Consider the following 22,368-nt stretch of genomic DNA (forward strand, 5'->3'; position numbering starts at 1 on the left):
CTGCCTCTGTCTGTTCTGGACTTCACATAAGCTGCAACATCTGAATTATTATGTTAATCCTTAAATATTATACATCTGCAAGAATGTGCAGGCTTTTTAAATGACGTTGCAACATTTTCAATAACCTTTGCTATAAACGCCGCTGTGCAGGAGATGGAGAGTCTATAGAAGGTGAGAACAAACAACAGTTGAGCAGCAGAACGCTGTGACTCAGGGAGCCGCTATAGAAACCATTTACAGTCTGAATGTCTGATTCTCTTCATCCACAGATTCACAGACGTTATTTATCCATCAGCAAAGAGCTCAGAAGAAAGTTGTTCAGTCAATAAAATAACATCATTGTTTACATAAAATAGAATGATTCACTCTCAGTTCTCTTTGTGCTGCACCCCGCTGTGCTCTGTAGACCTAAATCTGGCAGAGAAACAGTCAATAAAAGCTAAATCTCTCTTGTCAAGCTGGAACAAAACATCCCTACTTATGGTTCAATTGATGATTTCTCTGAGGAAGACTCAAGGAGACGTGGTGACCCCTGATTCCACTACACCTGGACCAGATCTGGCCTCCAACACCACCACCAAGAATAAGATGTGTGACGTTACGTCAAGTGGAAAGGGAGCTAGATTCTCTGTAAATGTATTTACTTCAATGATGATGACAATTATCCAAAGGCCGGTACCTCCTCTTCTACAGAGGTGAAAGAAGAATGCCTGAGAGGTGCATGTGTCCCAAACTACTACTGTATGTCTGCAGGTTCACTGAAGCGTCCTCTTGTTATTTGGCTTACTGTGTGAGGTTAAGGGGAAATGTATTCTCAGATATCAACACACTTGTACAGTATGTGGGCGGTGCAGAAGAAATCGGTCCTGTGTGAGCTGAGATCAGATCAACTGGAGGAGTCAGAGGAAGAGAAGGAGTGAGATAATATTTATGTCTAAACCCACATTTAAACATGGGGGTCAAGACTTCAGGAGATCTATAAACAAACACTTTTTTGGGGGGAAGAACAGGGAATGTTAATGGAAACGACCTTGCTTTTTTAAAAATCAAATCACAAGCCCACTCCCAACCCAAATAATGTTCATACAATCCTATAATGTTCCATGATGCCCTGATAAATATATGAATACAGAGAGCTTCATCTCACCTCACCATTTAAACATTTGTGGTTACTTTAATGAACGTAAAGAAGAAATATTTAAGTAATAATTTATCTGTAGGCATCCAGAACAAGTGCAAAAATTATAACTCTGATGATTAAAGACATATTCCAGCCATTTAGTATTGCTGTATTGATTTGGAGGACTTGAAAGAAACAAATGAAATAAAGAATGACTAAAATTGGTGCAGCAGAAGCCTAAATATCCTGACTTTGAATCCCTAGATCACTACAGTTCCCATAATGCACCTAATAAGCATGTCATTGTTAGACCCTCCCTGACTGCTAAATCTCTATATAATTAAAATTCAACACCTTTAGTTGGTAACAAAGGCTTTCAGTTAAACGTCTATAGTCTCCAAGTCCAAGCTGGTAAACATCAATAATAATAATAATAGTAATAATAATAATAATAATAATAATAATAATAATCATAATAATCATAATAATAATATATCTCCTTCTTTTAGTGTCTCCCCAAAAGATCCAATACTTTGCTTATTAATGTGTAAATATTTTTTTGAAATCAGACATGTTATTATTTGATGAGGCTATTTCCTGGAATAATTGCAAACCATCTATCTATCTATCTATCTATCTATCTATCTATCTATCTCCCTATCTATCTATCTATCTATCTATCTATCTATCTATCTATCTATCCATCCATCCATCCATCCATCTATCTATCTATCTATCTATCTATCTATCTATCTATCCATCCATCTATCCATCTATCTATCTATCTACCTATCTATCTATCTATCTCCCTATCTATCTATCTATCTATCTATCTATCTATCTATCTATCTATCTATCTATCTATCTATCTATCTATCTGTGTAAAGAACCTTGAACTTATTTATCTTCAGTATCTTAAATAGTCACTTACCAGTGTTTTCCACCAGGTGTCGCACTAACATCAGAGTAGAGCTGCTGGTTAACTGGTGTCAGTGTGTTCTTGGTGTTCAGGAGCTTTCTAACAGGAGGCCTCATTCAGAGTGAACATGAGGAGCTGATACAGACCTCACAGTTCAGTTGATAATAGCTCAGAGTCAGTATGTTTATTTAATATCCTTTATTCATATCTCTTTGAGAAAAATCTGATGAGCTGTACATTTTTCCTTTTATGGTAACAGAGGGCATCATAAAGTCAGACCAACACATGAAGGCTTTCTCTCTCTGGGAGTGTTTTATACAACTTGGAGGTGGCCTCGTCATCACTGAAATATGTATCAGAAGCAGCGGAGCTGTGGGGCTGTGGTCTCCACAACTATTTGACCAGTCTGACCAACACCTCTCTCTCTCTCACCACCACAGGGCGTAGGGCGGGGAGAGGAAGAGGAGGCTGGGAGCTGATTGGTGGACTAGTCGGCCGGGACGACCGGAGAGACAAACTCCAGAAAAACCAGCCGGAGAGCTGCTGCTGCTGGCGCGCGGTGGAACGGTGGAACTCTGGAACGTCCGTGCGTAAAGAGGCAACATTGTATGCACGGTGGAACGTTCTAACGGTGGAACGGCTGTGCGTTAAGAGGAAACTTTGTATCGACATGAGGATATTCTGGAATGCTTTTCTACTCCGAACACAAGAGACGGACTTATAAGGAAAAAACGCATCATTCTTCATTATTTACTGCTATTTTTTAGAGGAGAGGAGAGGAGAGAGGAGAGGAGAGGAGAGGAGAAGGAGAGAGGAGAAGGAGAAGGAGAACGAGAGAGGAGACGCTCACAGGAGCCCGCCAATGCGCACCTTTTGTCGGCACTTCAAAGCAAGTTGTTAAGGTTTCTTTTTTGTGTCCTCGAGCTTCAGTAAGAGAAGGTGGCATCATGGCTGAGCACGAGAGCCTGGAGTATGGGAAAGCAGATTTTGTACTTTTGGACAACGTGTCCATGGAGGAGTTCATGACCAACCTGAAACTCAGGTAAGCCAGCCGTGCAGCGGTCATTCACCTCTCCAAACACACCACACTTAGTGGCTTTCTCGCGTCAATTTACCAGGAAATGTGTCTAGTTGTCATTGTAGCTCCTCAACAGGTGTTCTACCTGCTTCAATCAGAGTATACTCCTCTTGTGTAGTTCGGCTTTGGTCTCCACTTAAAATACACAATAGAAAACAACCCAGCATGTAGTTCATACTAATGTTGCTGCACCTGCAACGATACTGTACTACAGTAGTTGGAGTGATGCCACTGCATTCATTCATTTGACAACTTCTTTCGATCAAACCGGTAATTTCTCTTTGGATAAATGAGACTCCACCCAAGCTGCACACACACACACACACACACACACACACACACTCATAGTGTACTGATTCTCCTCCTGCAGACCGGTTTCTATCAGCTGTGCTGTCAGTGGCTCTGTGTCAAGCAGCATGCTTTGTGACTGTTTGTGTGAGTTGACATTAGATTAGATGGGCTGTGGCCTGGAATCAGTTCCACCATCTCCTTCTTTTCCTCACCTCTTCTATCTGTGGTGAATCAGACTGATCTCTGATGTCAGTTTGAGAGCTTTTAGTGAGTTTGTGGACAGTTATGGTACAGTTAGATGTCAAAAGGACCTCATTAGAGGAGCTCTCTATAAGAGAAAGTTGCCTTGATAGTGGGTCTTTGACAGCTCAATGGAAGATGACAGAACAGTAGCCTGTGTGATGAAGTTATTGTTTAATATTAAAGTTTCAGTAAGCAGAATTTTTTTTTTTATATATATTTTTTTTTTATATTTGCTCCAATTCTACCCACTGCTGCTTTAATACAATTTAAAGAGGACATATTATGCTTATTTTCAGGTTCATACTTGTATTTGGGGTTTCTAATAGAACATGTTTACATGCTTTAATGTTGAAAAAACACTTTACTTTTCTTACAGCAGCTGTGCTGCAGCACCTCTTTTCACCCTCTGCCTGAAACGCTCTGTCAAAGAACGTATATTACCAAGAAGTGAAAGTCAATCCATTGCAACAGCACATCAGCGCCCAGCAGCAAAGCTACGCTTCTGCCATTTTGGACTGAAAGCGACGACCAGACGCCAGTAAAACGTCCGCCTAAAGAGTGTCGTACAAATAATTTCTATTTTATTGTCATATTTTACCGAAATGGCCTATGTTGAACAATGAAATATTATAAATATAATAAGCGTTTTCAGTCCAAAATGGCAGCAGCAGCTGTTGTCAAAAAAACACTAGAGTTTTGACTTTTTGCTTCTGTACTCTTTTGCTCTGTTTGAGCTCCTGCTCCGCCCCAGTCTGCTCTGATTGGTCAGCTGGGCCACTCTGTCGTGATTGGTCAACCGGACCAAACTCTTCAGACTCCGCTCCAGCTCCGCTCAAACTAGCTTTGTTTGAGGGCGTACCAAACTAGCCGCTGGGCAAAGGTGTTACTTGGTGACATCACCACGTTACGGAAGAAAAAGCGGGACTTCAAGCGAGGCGTTTCAGGCCATTCAGGAGCAGTGTTTCTGTGGGGTAGAGGAACTCTCTTTGGCGTGGACTTTGGGCTTTGTAGCTTTGCAATCCTTTTACATGCACAAAAAACTATATAATACACTAAAGGAAAGAGAAAAAATACAAAAGCATTATAGATCCTCTTTAAAATTAAAGCTATTGTCCAAGTTTGAAGGAAAATGGTCTGAAAATATCCAGTCAAAACCAAATTTGAGGACATATGTGCATAGAAAACAATTTTTTTTTTTTTACAATCTCTCTTATCTAGAAGCCAAAATATCTTTTAGGAACTGAGCTGATTTGCTTTGTGGGAATTGAGTACCATTAGTTTTCTCTGTGGTGACTTAATGATGACATGGCTTCACCCCAAAACCCTGAAATATTCTGGTCTACAGATGATCCCAAATTGGGCGGTTGTTTGATTTTGATATATTTATGTTTGTCTCATGCATGCACGGGTCTGTATCGGACACTGGATGTGCGTGTCTTTCTTATTGTTTCCTGTTTGTTGGACAAAGCAAGACATTAAATGATTCAAATAACTAGTGATGGCCATTTTTCGCTGTCTTCTGATGTTTTTTTAAACCAAACAATTAATCCATTAATTGAGAAAATAATCAGAAAATGAATCTATAATGAAAATAATCAGTAGTTGCTGCCCTAACCTTCTCTGTATACATCTATTTAAGTGTATAAATGTGAAGCTGTCTAAGAGAAGAGAGTGCCAGGTGTACATGTGTGCATGTTTCCTATAGGAGTAAGAGGACAAGGTGGTTCTGGTCAGCAGTGTTTTTGTAGTCATACCTCTTAAATGAGATAAGTTGCTGTGGCGTGTACAGAAGCTCTGGCAGTCAGGCGAGACAACCTGAGAGAAACCAGACAGTTTGTTTTCCCTCCAAATAGACGGCTCGGTCCGGAGGTGGCGTGTGCAGATTGTTGTTTGAAGAAGAGGGTGTGACCGACTAGGAGGTAGACTTCCTTTTTGCTCCTTTTCCCATAGTCTGAAGGGTGCACACATGCATGTTAGACTGGGTGGGAGTGGACCACTTGAAGGAGGGATCCAGAGGTGAATGAGGCATCTAATGGCCTCCATTTGTCCTGGTACAGTTATCCAAAACATGTTGGGCTGCAGCAGCACATCTCTCCTGGGTGTATTATACGCTTCAGTACATGTGGAAACTCACAGTTAAAGGAACAGTGTGTTGTACTGTATTTCGAGGGAATGAGCCCTTCATCCCGAGGTTGTAGCGGGCTCAGTTTTAAAGCTAGAGTAAAGATGGTATCATATGAAACTAGAAAACCTAAAGAATCCATTGGTACCAACCATGTCATACTAGCTTGTCATTAAGGAAGTTAAATAACGCTCCAAACTTGCGCTAAATTTTGGCGAGGAAAAACTATCATGGCCATTTTCAAAGGGGTCCCTTGACCTCTGACCTCCAGATATGGGAATGAAAATAGGTTCTATGGGTACCCACGAGTCTCCCCTTTACAGACATGCCCACTTTATGATAATCACTGACACACTGACAGCTGTTGTTGCCTGTTGGGCTGCAGTTTGCCATGTTATGATTTGAGCAATATGTTTTATGCTAAATGCAGCACCTGTGAGGGTTTCTGGACAATATCTGTCATTGTTTTATGTTGTTAATTGATTTCCAATAATAAATATATACATACATTTGCATAAAGGTGCATATTTGTCCACTCCCATGTTGATAAGAGTATTAAATACTTGACAAATCTCCCTTTTAAGGTACATTTTGAACAGATTAAAAAATGTGCGATTAATCATGGACAATCATGCGATTAATCGTGATTAAATATTTTAATCGATTGACAGCCATAGTTTTTACGTTACCTGAGGGCCACCGTAGTTTCTTGAGCTACAGAGTGTCAAACCGTGGTACCGCCAGCCGCCGTCTGACTTCCGTTGCTATTAAAGTAGTGCTATTATAGTAAGGATGGCCTCTGAGTGAGGTGAACGGCGTTGCCATGGTTTTGCACTCGGCGGCTCACATTGCCGCAGTCTTGGAAAGGAAGGAGTGAGCGAAGGGGTACTCAGTTGGTTGCAATCTGCAACCAAGCCACTAGATGCCACCAAATCCTACACACTGCCCCTTTAAATGCCTGACATGATGAAAAAGACTTAAAGCTCCGCTCTTAACAAAGTGAATGTTTTTTTACAAGTACTGGAAGAGCAAATAGAGCATGTTGTGTGTGCTCATTGAAAAGCAGAAAATCCCCAAATATATTTATTTGAAGTGAGTCAGAAGCTGAGCTTTGGTGTGCAGCCAGCCGGCATTTATTGACTAGCAACCAACTGAATTCCACCGCGGTGCCGGGGATTCCTTCTTGTGCCATTAAGTGCTTGCCACGTTGAGTAGCTAATCAAATCCCTGAAGAGGCTGCATGATTTGGAAAAGATTGTTCGTTTCCCCTCGGCGTGGCCAGACATGGTTGTTCTAGTTGACATTTACTTTGTTTGACTTGAGGTTGAACTGCGTGGCCTGTTTCCAGAGAGCCTCCCAGTCTCTAAATAGAGCCCAGCAGATGCCCGGTCCCTTTATAGAGATGTCTGGCAGGATAAAAGTTCAAGCTAAATTCCCGTAGGGTCTTGGGAATTTGCCTGAAATGACCAGTCAGCAGATAAAGTTGTCTTGGAGTGAAACTGTGCGGCACATCCCGACGGGCCAACGTGTGTTCATAGAGGAGAATCAACTGATTAAATATGACAGGGAAATACAGACTGAAGGGAATTATAGTATCAAAATACACTTTTAACAGTGATTGCTCCCTTGATTCTCTAAATGGATTTTTAATTGATGCCCATAGGCAGTCAGGCAGCTGCTGAGGAGTTTCCCTACAAATCACAGGGATTCAGAGTCTTTCTCTCACCAGCTCCTCAGCAGGATGGACGCCATTAGAGCTTCAGTCTACATCCTCTACTACAGGCGTCTCCATCAAGTAGCTGCCAGTAGCTCGCTACATGTTTCTGAGCGGCTCGCTAAAGGCTCAACGAATTTGCAGCCTCATTTGCGGTGCGAACGTGTTGGTCGGTAAAAGATATCGAGCGCCACTAAAGTCCACAGCAACTTTTCATGGGACTTTCCATCTGGTTGCAGTCAATGAACAGAGAAGATAAAGGAGCTGAAAACAACAGTCTCTGTTAGTGTTGTCACAATTCAAGAAATCTGACTTCAATACGATACCCTACCTAAATATCTCCATACCAATACTGAAACAATACCACAGCAAAAACCTAAAACTTCAGGAAAAGTTATAGAATAATAGATGACAGAACATGGAACTTAAAATTTTTTTTTTTATGAATTAAAAATGTTTAAATGTAAAAAATTATTGGTATGCAGTAATCTGATGTCCCCTATACTTAAGTTTATGTGATTTCTTTGATAGTTAATTTTATATTTGCATTTATTTTTGATAATGCATGCATATTTACATTTCATATTTATTCTTATTTCTATTTTTCTTATAATTTATCTATGTTTATATTGTTACGACCCCCGTATTGATCCCGGACGAGCCCCCAATTCATGTTGCGACCCGGCCTAGGGGAAACCCTGGAACAACATTAATAATGAGGCTCCCTGGATCAATCTACACAGACATACACACATCACAGAGAGAGAGAGAACAAAAGGATCCAGCACAGAGCACATCACAGCACATACACAAAATACAGAAATAAATGTTCATACGACCTCGAGGTCGTAACATATATATTATTCTAAAAAAGGAACAACTGTAATTTCCCCCGGGGATCAATAAAGTATTTCTAAATTCTGATGTCACTTATTAAACCGCATTTAATAAGGCTTTTTTTTGTAAAACAGCGTCCCCCCTGGCGCATTGGTAACAGTTAAGGCGGAGATACTGCAGCACGGAAGACGGCGACGACGGCAGGCTTCCAAAACAAAAACCCACAAAACTATAATAAATTCAGATGAATGTCTGTGAGAAGTTGATGAGAGAAAAAGCTGCTAAAATGCTGTCATTCTTAAAGTATCGGCACTAATAAAACGGGGCATCGTACCATTTTTAACGGCAGAGTATTGCGATACCTTTAGTATCGGTATACCGTGCAACACCAGTCGTCTCTGTTCACCAAACTGACAAAGGAGGCCAACGCAGCAACAGAGGCTTCGGTTAGCGGTGCTCATCCTAAAGAAACACAAAAAATCCACGGCGGGATTGTAACAGAAGTGATCACTGCGGTGGCTGAAACGTTATTAAAGGATCGTAAAAGACAGAAATGACGTCTGCTATTGGTGATGTCCAACTTGGTGCTATGAGTAGCTCTCGGCCACTTTCATTTTGTCAAATTAGCTCTCAGGAAAAACATGTTGGAGACCCTCTGTTCTAGTGCTATCTACCCATCTGAATAAAGATAAATACAGACTAAATGCTGATTACAGGAAACTGTTTCAGCTAACAGCGTGTGAGCGGAGGAAGGCTTTCTGCTTACTGTAGGTCTGACGGTCCTGTAAGCTCTCAGTATGTGTGCCAGGCTCAGTTTTACTGCAGCTCAATGTCTTTATAAGGCAGCGTTGTTTTGTCTGTCCCTTGGAATCCAGGAAAAAAACATTCCTGCCAAACTGCCATGTGTTTCCCAAACAATTATGGAAGGAGTTCTTCAATTCTTCTTTCCAAATGGGAGTCTGATATTCCAGATTAAAACAATGACAAAACTTTTTACAGGGCTGCCCCCTCCTGGTTGTTTTGGTCTTAGTCGACTAAGATTTATTTAGTCAGTTAGTCATTTTTTATGCTTTTTTCATCCTTATTTCTCTAATGAGCAGTGGTGTAGTGATTGTTGATGAGGTGGGTGTACTACTAGGTAGATGGGTAGTAGGTTACAGAGGAGGAAGTAGGTATACTCTCCTATATAGTCTAATGCAGGGGTCAGCAACCTGCGGCTCTTTAGCTCCTCTCCAGTGGCTCCCTGTGGATTTTTAAAAATAGAAATGAATAACTGTTTTATTGTTTACAGTTTCATTTTTATTTATCATTGTTGTAGGTCTATGGTACGACGGTACGACAGAGTGAAAAAAAATAAATCTGAGATTTCGAGAATAAAGTCATAATATTATGAGAATAAAGTAATTATATTATAAGCCATAGTTTTTTATCTGTTTTAATGCAGATGAACAAACGTTGGTCAAGAAGAGCTTCACAGGAGTGGATGTTTATTTTAATCTTGTCGGAGTACATGACGGGTGGGGCTTATATATATCCCATAGCAAAACACAATGAGAGCCCAAATATGTGCACTATTTGAAGCTTAGCACATAACACCGTCTGATTTGCCCAGATGTGGCATGAGCCGCTATCTGCTGCAAATATGTTCAAGCTCAGGACTGCACCCTCCTTCAGTTTTTCCATGTGGGCTAGAGATAATAATATCTATAGAATATCATGTCTGAATGAGTGAGAATATATCCTGAAAGCTCCTGTGTGTTTGACTGCATGAGCTGCTCCGAGTGATTTGACCTTTGAACCCATCCATGTGGAGTTAAAGAGGACTTTGAACAGGAAGTCTCCAATAATACGGAGCAGGCCGTTTCCCCCTCGTCTTTGCTCCTCACATTTCATTGTTTCCTGCAGCGCCTCTTCATAGCCGAGTTGGGAATCCTAGTGCAGAGCAGACAGGAGACACATGTAGTTCAGATTCAAAATTGTGGGGATTTAATTCATAGGTAGCACCGACAGAGTTACATAACTCACTATTCAAGCCTTCGAAGTTAAAGTCACTCTATTTCTGGGTTTGACCGTGAAATTACTGCTGTTTTAAGGAACAATGGTTCTCCTGTTTTAACTGGTAGGTAGACTGCACGAGGTGTGGCTTTCTCTCTTCCTCCTGCAGACTAATCAAAGGGATCAAAGTACCCATGTGGCTCAGGTAGAGTAGAGAAAGCCAAGGTCAAAGGTCAGACTTTGTACTCCTCCTGTGAGATATGGCTCTGTAAATATTAGTCATTGTCAGGCATTTATTAAGACATTTCCCTCACAAATTAGTGGTATTTCCTTTTTAATTTATAAGGGACATGTAATGTTTTATACTTCTGGTTAATATAATCCAATCAATCTCATTTCCATAGATGTATTTTGTATATACAGTTCCCTTTGTTAACACCTTATTTTGAAAACCGGACGTAGTCACACGTGTCTACTTCCTCTAACTTCTCCAAGGTGGTCTCTAGCTCTCCCGTCAGCTCCGTTCTCTTTATCCATCCATGGTCAGCTCCATCGGGGCCGTTTCAATGCATTTAACATAAATGTCAGTATATGGGTGCTCTACAGTTGTAGCGTCGGTCCATTTGACCACGGAGATGAGAACGACAGCCGGCTTGACCGCACGTTACCGCAATACAATAACGTTTCTTGTCCGTGACAGAATTAGCATGCAGCTTTAGCCGTGATGTCTAGATCTGTTTTTCCTGTCAATGTGTGAAACCCAAAGTGTTTCCATCCTTTACGGAACAGATATGACGTCACGTTACTCAGACTACAACAATAAAAGCAGTAACTTCCTTCTGCCTCCATATAGACTCAAATGAAGCAGATATATCTTTTCTGGCATTAAACATTTTTTTTTTTTACTGTGGACTTCATGTTGTCCTCATGTCTGCAGCACTGGACCAAACAAATGTCCCCATGTGGGTTAATAAAGTTAATCTGAATCTGAAGCAAACGATCATACTCGCCGAGATGTTTCCTCATCTCGCGAGGGCCTGGTGTTTTCAGCTGGAAAAAAACGTCTCGGTGGACACGGCCATTTCTTCTCAGTGATAGCACAGGTGATACTGAGAACGTTTTTTATGTCATAGGTTGCTTTAAAGCTAAAAGTATTGGCATTTTGGCATCAGTCTTTCCTCAGCTCGATCTCACATATTTGCTTTTTTTCCATTCCATCCTCAGCAATAAAACCAGAGTCCATGTGCAGAACACACCGTTCTGGATGATATGTTCTTACCCTGCAGCACAGATTTAGAAAAGGGTGATACTGGTGCAGCAAATGCCTCTAAGAATATTTAATCTCAACCCGCTTATTAAAGTTTTTTCCTCTTAGCGGTGGTCAGTGACTGGAAGAGAAATATTTATAGATGAACACTAAGATAGACGGCGTTCTCCTGTTAGCTTCCTGCTCATTTGTCCAGTAGCTCTCACCCCTAGACCATCAACAAGGGAGTGTAATGTCAATTATATCCATAGGCTTAAAGGGACATGATCTGGTCAATTGTGCTAGTAAAGTATGCTTTTTTTATGTCTTAGTAATCAAAACTCCTCATGCAAGTGTAGCTCCAGTTGCCTAGACTGACTCTCCCAGGAGATTTGGTGCTAATCGTGAAGAACAGAGCGTCTCGTAGGCCCGCTCCCCTGCAATCCAGCAGTGAAAAGTCCAGTCTCGCCACAAGAATTTCCATACAACCGTCTGTAATCTGAAACACATTACCATCCTTACATAAACAGAGGCTGTGCTTGTGTAGCTTTATTCCCCTCTAAAATAAGTCCAGCAGCTCACGGAGACGTCTCATTTGTGGACTCGCTGCATGAGTTGGCAGGCGGGGTCGGGAGACGGCCATCCAGCACAAGTTTTTACTTTTTGTGTTATAGTTTCTGGGTCATTTATCCATTGCCTTTCATCATTTTCTCCTATAACTTTATTCCTCTTATACTCTGCAATATGTGTGTCATGTATACACAGTATGCTTCATCCAGCGAGTTACCTCCGAATCTGAAAAGTGAAGCCAATGCTCAAGTGCCTTAAACCTGCATTCTTTCTAACAGCCAGCAGGGGGCAACTCCTCTGGTTGCAAAAAGAAGTCTGATTGTATAGAAGTCTATGAGAAAATGAGCCTACTTCTCTCTTGATTTATTACGTCAGTAAACATTGTAAACATGAGTTTATGGTCTCAAACGCTAGTTTCAAGTCTTTTACAATACAGCATGATGTTCATTTAGTAAATTATGGTCCCATTTAGAGTCAAATAGATCATAAAGCAGGGGATGCTTTAGGGCGTGGCTACCTTGTGATTGACAGGTCGCTACCATTGAGTTGTCTGTGTTTTCGTCGTAGAGTTTAACCCTTTCACAGTGTGTTTTCAGTTCATGAAAGTTAATTATAACCATTTTGGTCGCCTAAAAATGGTGCGTTTGGTTGTGCTTAGCTCCACCCTCTGGTGTCACTTCTGGTTACAAGAAAACAAGACGGCGACGGCCAAAATGCCGAACTCGAGGCTTCAAATCAGCGGTCGACAAACCAACTGGTGACGTCACAGTGTCTGGTTTCATCACTAATATTTTAAGTTGAAATGTATCCGTAGCATCAAGTATCAAAAGCTTTGTGTCAAGTAGAAAATTGACATTGAATGCTTGGTCAGATTAATTGTTCACTTATTCTTTGACACATTTTTTGTCGGATCTAAAATATAACTTTGCTAGACGAGGTTCAAAGTTCATTCTTGACCTTGGATGGAGATGTCAAAGATTTGTACATTTATTAAATAATTGCCCAGATAATATAAATTAAAATGACTTGGCTTGTTAGGTTTATACTCCTCAAACTAAAGTATCAGTACCAAAACTCAGATAATGTATTGCCACCTGTATTGAAAATGATCAACTGATACCCAGCCCTGTGATTCACCTGTAGACGACTGAGATGAAACAGTCTTGATGACTCTGTTCATAAGTGAGGAAATTTAAGGTTTCAGTCTCCGTTGACTGCTATTCAAATTCTGGTTGTCCTGGATCATTTTTTAATATCCCTAAAAGAATAATCTTCACCCGGCCATTGTTAGTGTCTCACTGGAGGATTTACTGCTGTTGGGAGTCACATTAAAGCTGTCTGCCTCATGATTTAACAAGCAACCGCATCCTCTGTCTGCAACATTACCCCCCAGACACAACTTGTTCTCACACACACACACACACGAGACACGACGCATCCAAGCGACGCTCTTATCTCCCGTCTGAGCCTCGTTCACCGAAGCAGCGAGCGTTGTACGTTCTCGCATGGCGTCATGTGTGGGAATTGGCTAATGATGCTTGTGACTCAGATGGCTGATGTTACACATGTGTGTGTGAGCGTACGGGTGTTTTCTTTGTGTACATTTGTAAGCGGCTGTGATGTCATCCTCTGCTTCCTCCAGCGTTGTATTGTTCTCTCGTCCACCTGTTGGAACCGAGCCATGAGCCGCCGGTGACTCAGGGGGGGGGACCGCTTACTCACTTTCACAGCTAGCACCACAGATCACTTCACACACACACTAGGCTGGATTATATACTACCACTATCCACTATTAATGCACACTTATTATTACCTTTAATAAGCTTTAGTCAGTGGTGGAAAGTAGCTAAGTACATTGACAATTTTGAGGTACTTGTTCTTTACTTGAGTATTTCCATTTAATGTTTCTTAAAACTTGTACTTCACTAAATTTCATAGGGTAATATTGTGCTACATTTTTTTTTCTGCACTACATCTATCTGAATGATCACAGTTACTATCTACTTTTCAAGTGAAGTTTTTACATTTTAAAAAAACATGGTAAGCTTATAAAATACAAAACCTTCTACACAAAAAGCAGCGTCTACTTGGCGCCCCCCTGTCACAGCTTTCAGATGTCTATGAGTTGTTAGCAGGTCCACCAGAGGGGGATTTCCTCTCTAACAAATCCAAAAAATAAGTATCAAGTTTACTTAATTGTCATTCCAACTATATCCGTATAAAAATACACATGAATGAGAGGTCGTTCCTCTTATTCGTCTCCTCAGATTTATCTTGTGACCCTTTGGAGGGGGCCTGACCCATACGTTGAGAATCACTGGACTAAACTACCGAACTGTTTATAAAGTAGTTAAAACTAGCTCCATGCACGTTGAGGAGCTACAACAGTAACGTTCAGGTGTTGATTCTGGCGGCCCCTGTGGACAAAAGCGGTAGTGTTTCCGAGAGAACCAGAGTCCGTTTAGAAAACCTCTCATTTTACTGCAGCAGGGTCTGACAGTCTGCTCCGCTCAGTCCTGGTTCTGGTTCTCCCATGCCTCCCTTCCCTCCAGCGGGCCCAGCAATACGGCCTCGGTGTTGGCTCCCAGTGGGGACTGGCGGAGCAGTGAGGTGAAGCGCTGCCTGCTGCTGCTGCTGCCAGGCGCGGAGCTCTCCACCTCCCTCCAGAGCTCCGACTTCAGGTTGGCTGCGAAGCCGGATCTGGGTCTGTCCACGGCGGGCTGGTCGCTGTCGGAGGCCCCGCTGGAGTTGAAGGAGTTTCTGGTGAACCTGCGTGATTTCGTCTAAATTTGCGCGGAATCCGACCCGGTGGCACCGATGACAAACATAAAGAATAACCACATAGAAATAGCCAATCTTCTCGGTCTCGATTACTTATGTCGGTCATATAGAAACATCAGTATTAAATGGAGACTGTAATGCCTTATATACTTTTACGTAAGTAGGCTTTGATGGAGGACTTTTACTTGTAATGGAGTAAGTTTACATCGTCATATTCATACTTTTACTCACTGTAAGCAAAGGCTTTGAATACTTTTTCCACCACTGTCTTTAAAAGGAACAACTCTTTGCTCTGTATTGTTAATAATCTCTTTGTTTCCATCCGTCCTCTGTCTATTCTCCTGCTGCTATTCTGTCTGTTTCTGTGCTCTCCCCTGCCCTTCGTTTAGCCCTTCTAGTAGAAACCATAGAGCCTTCCTGAAATAGCATGTTGAGTAATGTCTGGTTCTTTTGGATACGTCCATTTCTCTCTTTCTCCAAATCCATCCAGTCATCCCTTTTCACAGCAGAGCCCTCTGTGATTTCTACATCAGCTGCTGCTGGTCAGTGAGTTAAACAGGTTCTGCTGGGAGCCAGGTCCAAAAACACCACCACCACCACCACCACCACCACCACCCTTCCTTCATCTCAACAGAAAGCCCTGTTATTGAATTTGGGAAATTTAATATTAGATTGAAATCCTCTCTGGAAATGCATGTTACAGTAACAGCTTGGTGGCGGTATACTGTATGTGTGTGTGTGTAAAGGGGGGTGTGATGCATGGCTATGATCCCAGTCAGCAAAGAAAGGAGGGTCAGCCACCTGATCTGCAGCCAGGCTGTTTACACATGGCTCCCATTTCCTATAAGCAGCAGAGCTGTGGCCTCATGGGAACATCCTGTAGGGTGAACGGGAGGAACACATGCTGCCTTACGGCTTTGTCTTTGAGTGTGCTTGTTGCACCGTCGCCACAACTTGAAGACAGGGACGCTGGAAGTGGGGGTGCTGCAGCAACCCTGTTTTTTGTTAACTGCAATGGAAATTAAATATATATATATAATTAAATATTATTAAATATTTTTTAAACTGTCTCACGTGAATCTCTGCAGGCTGAATATGCATCGTCTCCTGTATGAAATTTCTGTATCCTCAGTGTCCAGCATTAGCCTATTATAAACTATAGTAACCTGGTTATGGGTCACCCATACACTGCTCCTCTTCCTCTCCTCAGGTCTCGTGCATTACCTCCGTGTTGTTGACTGTGTAGTTGCTGTGGCTGCTTCGACATGCAGTATGTTGATGTTTTAAGTTTTCCCTTGCCATAACAGCACGTTTCTGCGCTGCGTAAAAACAATGTGGAGAGCATCCGGACAAGCGGACGCACGGCACGGGACATCTATCATCAATGTTCACGTCCTGCAAAAGTAATCCCTCTAAAAACCCAGTGGGGAACCTGAAAATTAGTGTAAAATGATGTTAATAACGATTAAATATAAATGATCCTGGCCAGTCATCCACAATATAGATAAAGTCTGTTCCAGTGGAGCCGCCTACCACAACATAAAGACGATCATATCAGGTAAAATACGATATCTTCAGATGGTTTGGCTTGTTGCAGTGATGGAGAGAGAGGAACAGCATGGTCCATGTCTGAGGGTGTTTCTATCACATCCTCATCATCATTCAGTAACATTATATCATTTACTCTCAGACAGACATTAGAGGGCAGGAAAGTGGGACACAGTTTTGTCTTCAAACCGGAGCTATTAGGTGTCAGATAATAGAAGATTTATTCAAGCCTGTTTTATAAAAAGATGATGTAATCACAGTTTCTATGTTACCTTATATCTGTTTCTTAGACTGTGAAACATCTTTGTAGTGAAACTCCTGATTCAGTGTTTTGAAAGCTTCTCTGTGAGCACGGCAGTAAGTCTTGTATGACGTGTTACATAACGTGTCTGTAGCCTCGGTGCAGGCCAGCTGTGTTGGTAGCAGGGAAACTACCTCTTGTGATTTTGGGAGGAGATTGATGTGGGCCTGAGGGAGGGTGGATATGTTATGTGTTGATGGGCTGCGTCTCCTGCAGACAGTCTGGGAGCTGCTGTTTAGCACTAAGCAGGCTTTACAAAGCAGCGGAAAATCCCCTAATGCAGAGCCCAGATGTCTGACGGCTGCAGACCGTGAAGGAGGCCTCCGTCACTCTGTACTGTACATAACAGAGCGGAGTGGAGAGCAACACGTTGGACTCATTCTGGAGGGTTCCCAACATGAAAACAATATGTCTGAGACAAAAAGCCCAGTGTGATGTTAGACCTCTACGTCGTTCCTACGGCAGAGTAGATCTTTATTAGCCACCGAGGAGCTATAGCTGTCAGAGAGAGTTGATGAGTGGACGTCACCTAACACGCAGTGACAAGTTAACCCATTAATAAACACAACCTCATCTTAATCTGCTCCATGAGCTGTGTGTCACAGCTGCTACAGCTGACCGTCAGCGGGTTAAACAACTAACTTCTTGCTGTGTTTTATGGAGGATGGAACCTTATAAATGAATAAATAAATAAATAAATGACTCAATGAATAAATAAGTAAATATTTCATTAAATGCAGCAAAAATAATATAAAAAATAAATGTATCCATTAATTAATTAATTAATTGATAAAATATGACATAAATTGATATTTCTGTTTTAATTTGCTTCCTTATCTATTTATCTTTGTATTAATTCCCTTAATTATTTACTCTTCTTTTTTAATTTTCCCTTTTATTTATTTATGTATTTATATTTATTATTTTTTAATTTTTGTATTTATTTCTTATTATTTTATATTCATTTTGTATGATTGTTTATTTATTTATTTCTGCAAGATTTTCTCTTTGCATTTCACCCGTTATTTTTTTACATATTTCTTTTTACATTTCTGCCTCATTATGCAAATGAGGAGGTTGTCACTCAACGTGCGTCATCATGGCGTCGGGGTGCGATTTTCGATTTTGTCAGGTTCAGTCCTCCACAGTTTTTAGGGCGCTCTAACAAGCCATAGTCTGTTTGGCTATAGTCCGAATCAGAGTGCAGTTGATATTTTTGGTTTGTCTCTTTTATTTAGTCTGGTTCGGTTTGACGGTGCACAAATCAAAGCGGACCTAATTAAAAAATAATAATATTTTGCTGAGGACGTGTACGAAGGAGCGATGATTTTGGTTCACTTCTCTGGTCTATAAGAAAACCAGTTTGTAAAGAGTAGACGAGATGTCCGTTAGCCAGCGGCCGCGGGGATAAGCCCTAAAGCAAACTGCTGTTGGTCTAAACAAGAGCTGTGATGTTAATGAACTCAGAGATTAAAGTAGAACATACACAGATTATCTCCCAACCCTTCCTTCATAATTCCTACAATGACCCTGAAGTTCAAACATATATAATGATGACGACACGGGCTGGTTCTATATGGACCACAGATCCAGTTTAGACAAAGTACAGAAACACTTCTTTTATTATCACATTCCTTTATTACTACCACAAAAGTGTGTTTAAGTCTGGATAAACTTTCTCTGTCGCCTTGAAACTCTGCTTTTAATTGAACTTTACAAGCAGAAGCTAACAGGCTGATAAAGTTTTTACGATGTGTCATCGATGCAGAACTTTCTCAGCATGTGTGTCCTTATAACAGACAAATGTGTGTGTTCGAGGCAGACAATGATATAAGACGTCATAATTACATCATTGTGTCCGGCCTCAGGGTAGAGATGGTCAGGGTGGCGTCCTCTCATCGGTATTTTAGTCACATTTACCTCTTTATTCTTCTTTCTTCGGTTGGGGAGAGGGGAGGGACCGTTGGTGAGAAAATGTCATAAATCGCTCGCGCTCCTCCCAAAGTTAACCATAAAAACGTCCCACCCAAACAAGATTGGAGACAGTGGTTGTGCCTGGCTTTGCTCTGTAATTCACATCTGAGGGGAGTGTGTTGTGTGTTGAGTGTGTGTGTGTGCAAATGCTGTAGGTTTGTGCGTCAGTGTGTGTGGCATTAGGGTTCCTCTGAAAAACACTGGTCACATTTCCCCTCTGCTCTTGTGTAACACAGATCTTTGAAGTTACTTTTTAACATCTTCGTATAGTTGTCTTTGTCTGATTTTGTGTCTGAATGAGCGAAGGTGGACGGTGGAGAGATGTTGGTAGAGATGGTAACAATACCGCCAACAGTTTATCGTGATTATCGTTGTTTTCAGAGAACACCGGCGTGAACACAGCACACTCTCCTGTCTCCATCAGTAGCTTTATTTTGACTATTTTTGACCCAAAAGAATTCAGAACATGAATGGATTCATAGAATCTAACAGACGCCGATTTAAAGGTCCTATATGATGCTCATTTTCAGGTTCATACTTGCATTTTGTGTTTCTACTAGAACATGTTTTACATCCTTTAATGTTCAAAAATCCTTTTTTATCCTCATACTGTCTGCCTGAATATACCTGTATTTACCCTCTGTCTTAAACGCTCTGTTTTAGCGCATTTCAACAGAATTGCAACAGAATTGCGTTGCTAGGCAACAGCTTGGGTCCATATTTACTTAATGTCAGCTGATGCTATTTACATACACTGCAACAGGAAATAAACTGGGCCCCATTTAGAATGTTTACATTTAAAACCGTGTAATGGTCTAAATATTGTATATTTGTGACATCACAAATGGACAGGAATACTAACGGCTTGTTTCAAACGCACAATTTCTAAATATGGGGCTGTGTGTATTTCTCCGTATTTTGAGCGCTTCGATACTTTCACAGTATTTATAAAGCACTTAAACCTGCTTTAAACTATATAAAAGACATGAAAATCTTACTTTTTACAATATGGGACCTTTAAAGGCCACGGTTTTAAACATTCTAAATGTGTCCCAGTTTATTTCCTGTTGCAGTGTATGTAAATAACATCAGCTGACAGGAAGTAAACATGGACCCAAGCTGTTGCCAGGCAACGTAATTCTGTTGCAATTCCGTTGAAATGTACTAAAACGGAGCGTTTCAGACAGAAGGTGAATACAGGTATATTCAAGCAGACAGCATGAGGAAAATAAAGTAGTTTTTTTAACATTACAGCATGTTAACATGTTCTAGTAGAAACACAAACTACAAGTAGGAACCCAGAATATGGGACCTTTTTAAAGTAATTTCTTTTATACGTTCGGCCACATTAAGATCCCAGCACATCCCTCGGTGGTAGTCAGACTGTACACAAATCATCAGAGGTCTCTCGCACGTATGATCTTTCTTCCTCCCTCTTCCTCTTCACGCCTCCTCTACCTCCTCTCTGTCTGTCTCTCTGTCTCATTTCCTGGCAGCTCTTGGGAGGGGTCCTCCGTTTGGAGACAGATCACACGGCTGCAGCAGGTCAGACCGGTTCAGACTCACTTCCCCTCACAGCTGGACAGACACAAAAGATGAAGGATGATGAAGAGGGAGCTGCTCTGTTACACCTTGGCTTCAGATGGCCCAATTCACCCTGAAAATTAAAAGAAAAAACAACTCATTTAAATCTGATTCTATGCAGCTATTTTAATATTTCTAGGAGACCGTACGGTTCTGTAATCTCTGTCCTGTGTCCATTTAAATCCTCCTAAATGAGAGTAGAACAGATGGATCAGCCAGCCCTCTATCTCAGCTGACACGCTACAGCTGATTGATTTTTCCTTCTCTGGAAGGACGATGGACACAAACATGATTCGTAGATGCTATTTATAAAGTCAGAGGTTGGGACAACACTGATGAGGACACCTCACTGATCTAAACTGTGTTGATCTAAACTCTGCAGCTTCACTATGAGTCGACATGACGTTGGACGGTTTGACTGCGGTTTGTTTGTCCAGTGTGTAATGTTTTGTTATTGGGTGGGAAAATGAAAAGCACAAAGCCAGACTGACACTCCCAGGGATAATATTTATACAAATATCCCCTTGACGTGAGCTTGAAGGTAATTTTTGAAACAGAATCTAGCAATTTTGTATCCGTAGTACAGTTGGGAAAAGTCAAAGTCGTTCTTACGGTATAAATAAGTCTCTACCTGTCACCTCGTTCAGGAGTGGTTTGAATCAGAAATGGACCTAATAAGCTGTATTTATTGCTGTTATGTGACTGCTCAAATGATGGGGGCTGCTAAAATAACAGACAAGTAAAGTAAATTGATTTGTAAATTTATGAAGACATTATAGTTGAATTATTTTTTATTATTGTCACTACAGTAAAAGTTATGATGTCTCCTCGGTGAGCTCATCGGGCAGCAGGACACAACATACTAATTAGGGCTGTCGATTGATTAAAATATTTAATTGTGATTAATCGCATGATTGTCCAAAGTTAATTATGATTAATCCCAAATTAATTAAATTAATTTGTTTATCTCTTCAAAATGAACCTTAAAGGGAGATTTGTCAAGTATTTAATACTCTTATCAACATGGGAGTGGGGAAATATGCTGCTTTATGCAAATGTATGTTTATATTTATTATTGTTGTTCCCAAACTTCTGCATTATGGGTGTACAAGGACAAAAATGCATGCAAGTCATCATGCAAATGGGACTTTTTTTTTGTGCTACAGAGGGGATGTTCTGAATCTGCAGTAGAGATGTTCCGATAACATTTTTTCCTTCCCGATACCGACACTTAAACTTGCGGTATCAGCCGATACCGAGTACCGATCTAATACCAGCATGATAAATATAATATCTTCTTTGCTTCTGGGCTATCTTTGTGGAATTTATCTCGTCGTTGGAATGCGGCTTCCAGCATATTTAATCACTATTAATTTGCGATTAATTTGTTCAAAATGTAACTTAAAGGGAGATTTATCAAGTATTTAATACTCTTATCAACATGGGAGTGGGCAAATATGCTGCTTTATGCAAATGTATGTATATATGTATTATTGGAAATCAATTAACAACACAAAACAATGACGGATATTGTCCAGAAACCCTCACAGGTGCTGCATTTAGCATAAAACAATATGATCAAATCATAACATGTCAAACTGCAGCCCAACAGGCAACAACAGCTGTCAGTGTGTCAGTGTGCTGACTTGACTATGACTTGCTCCAAACTGCATGTGATGATCATAAAGTGGGCATGTCTGTAAAGGGGAGACTCGTGGGTACCCAGAGAACCCATTTACATTCACTGATCTGGAGGTCAGAGGTCAAGGGACCCCTTTGAAAATGGCCATGACAGTTTTTCCTCACCGAAATTTAGCGCAAGTTTGGATTCGATATGAGGAATATATGGAATATTTTAATATATTGCATTTGAACAGTATTATTAAGTATTTATGTTTTATATTTTGTTCATGTTGAGGTGCACGTTAGCTACCTATAACACCTTCATTAGAACCAGCTCAATGTCCAGTATGGAAACTACCTGTATGGATAGCAGACCCCGTCACCTTCTCTCTATACATGGTACCCAGCTGGGGCTTCAGATA

At 41.0% G+C, this 22,368-nt stretch overlaps 1 protein-coding gene across 4 annotated transcripts in view; it reads left to right on the forward strand.

Annotated features, from left to right (window-relative positions):
- The first annotated feature begins 2,059 nt into the window (after positions 1-2,059).
- myo1d (myosin 1D) overlaps positions 2,060-22,368 on the forward strand; it is a 112,293-nt gene continuing 91,984 nt past the window's right edge. For 3 of the 4 annotated variants that reach the window (XR_005204600.1, XR_005204602.1, XR_005204601.1), the window contains exon 1: positions 2,060-3,081. Coding sequence is in view for 1 of the 4 variants with exons in the window: in XM_037754275.1 (XP_037610203.1) it covers positions 2,987-3,081 (95 nt within the window). In the remaining 3 variants the exon portion in view is untranslated. The remainder of the gene's footprint in view (positions 3,082-22,368) is intronic. The other variant, XM_037754275.1, reaches the window with a different exon arrangement.

Source organism: Sebastes umbrosus, chromosome 20, assembly GCF_015220745.1.
Source record: "Sebastes umbrosus isolate fSebUmb1 chromosome 20, fSebUmb1.pri, whole genome shotgun sequence".
Taxonomy (NCBI): Eukaryota; Metazoa; Chordata; class Actinopteri; order Perciformes; family Sebastidae; genus Sebastes; species Sebastes umbrosus.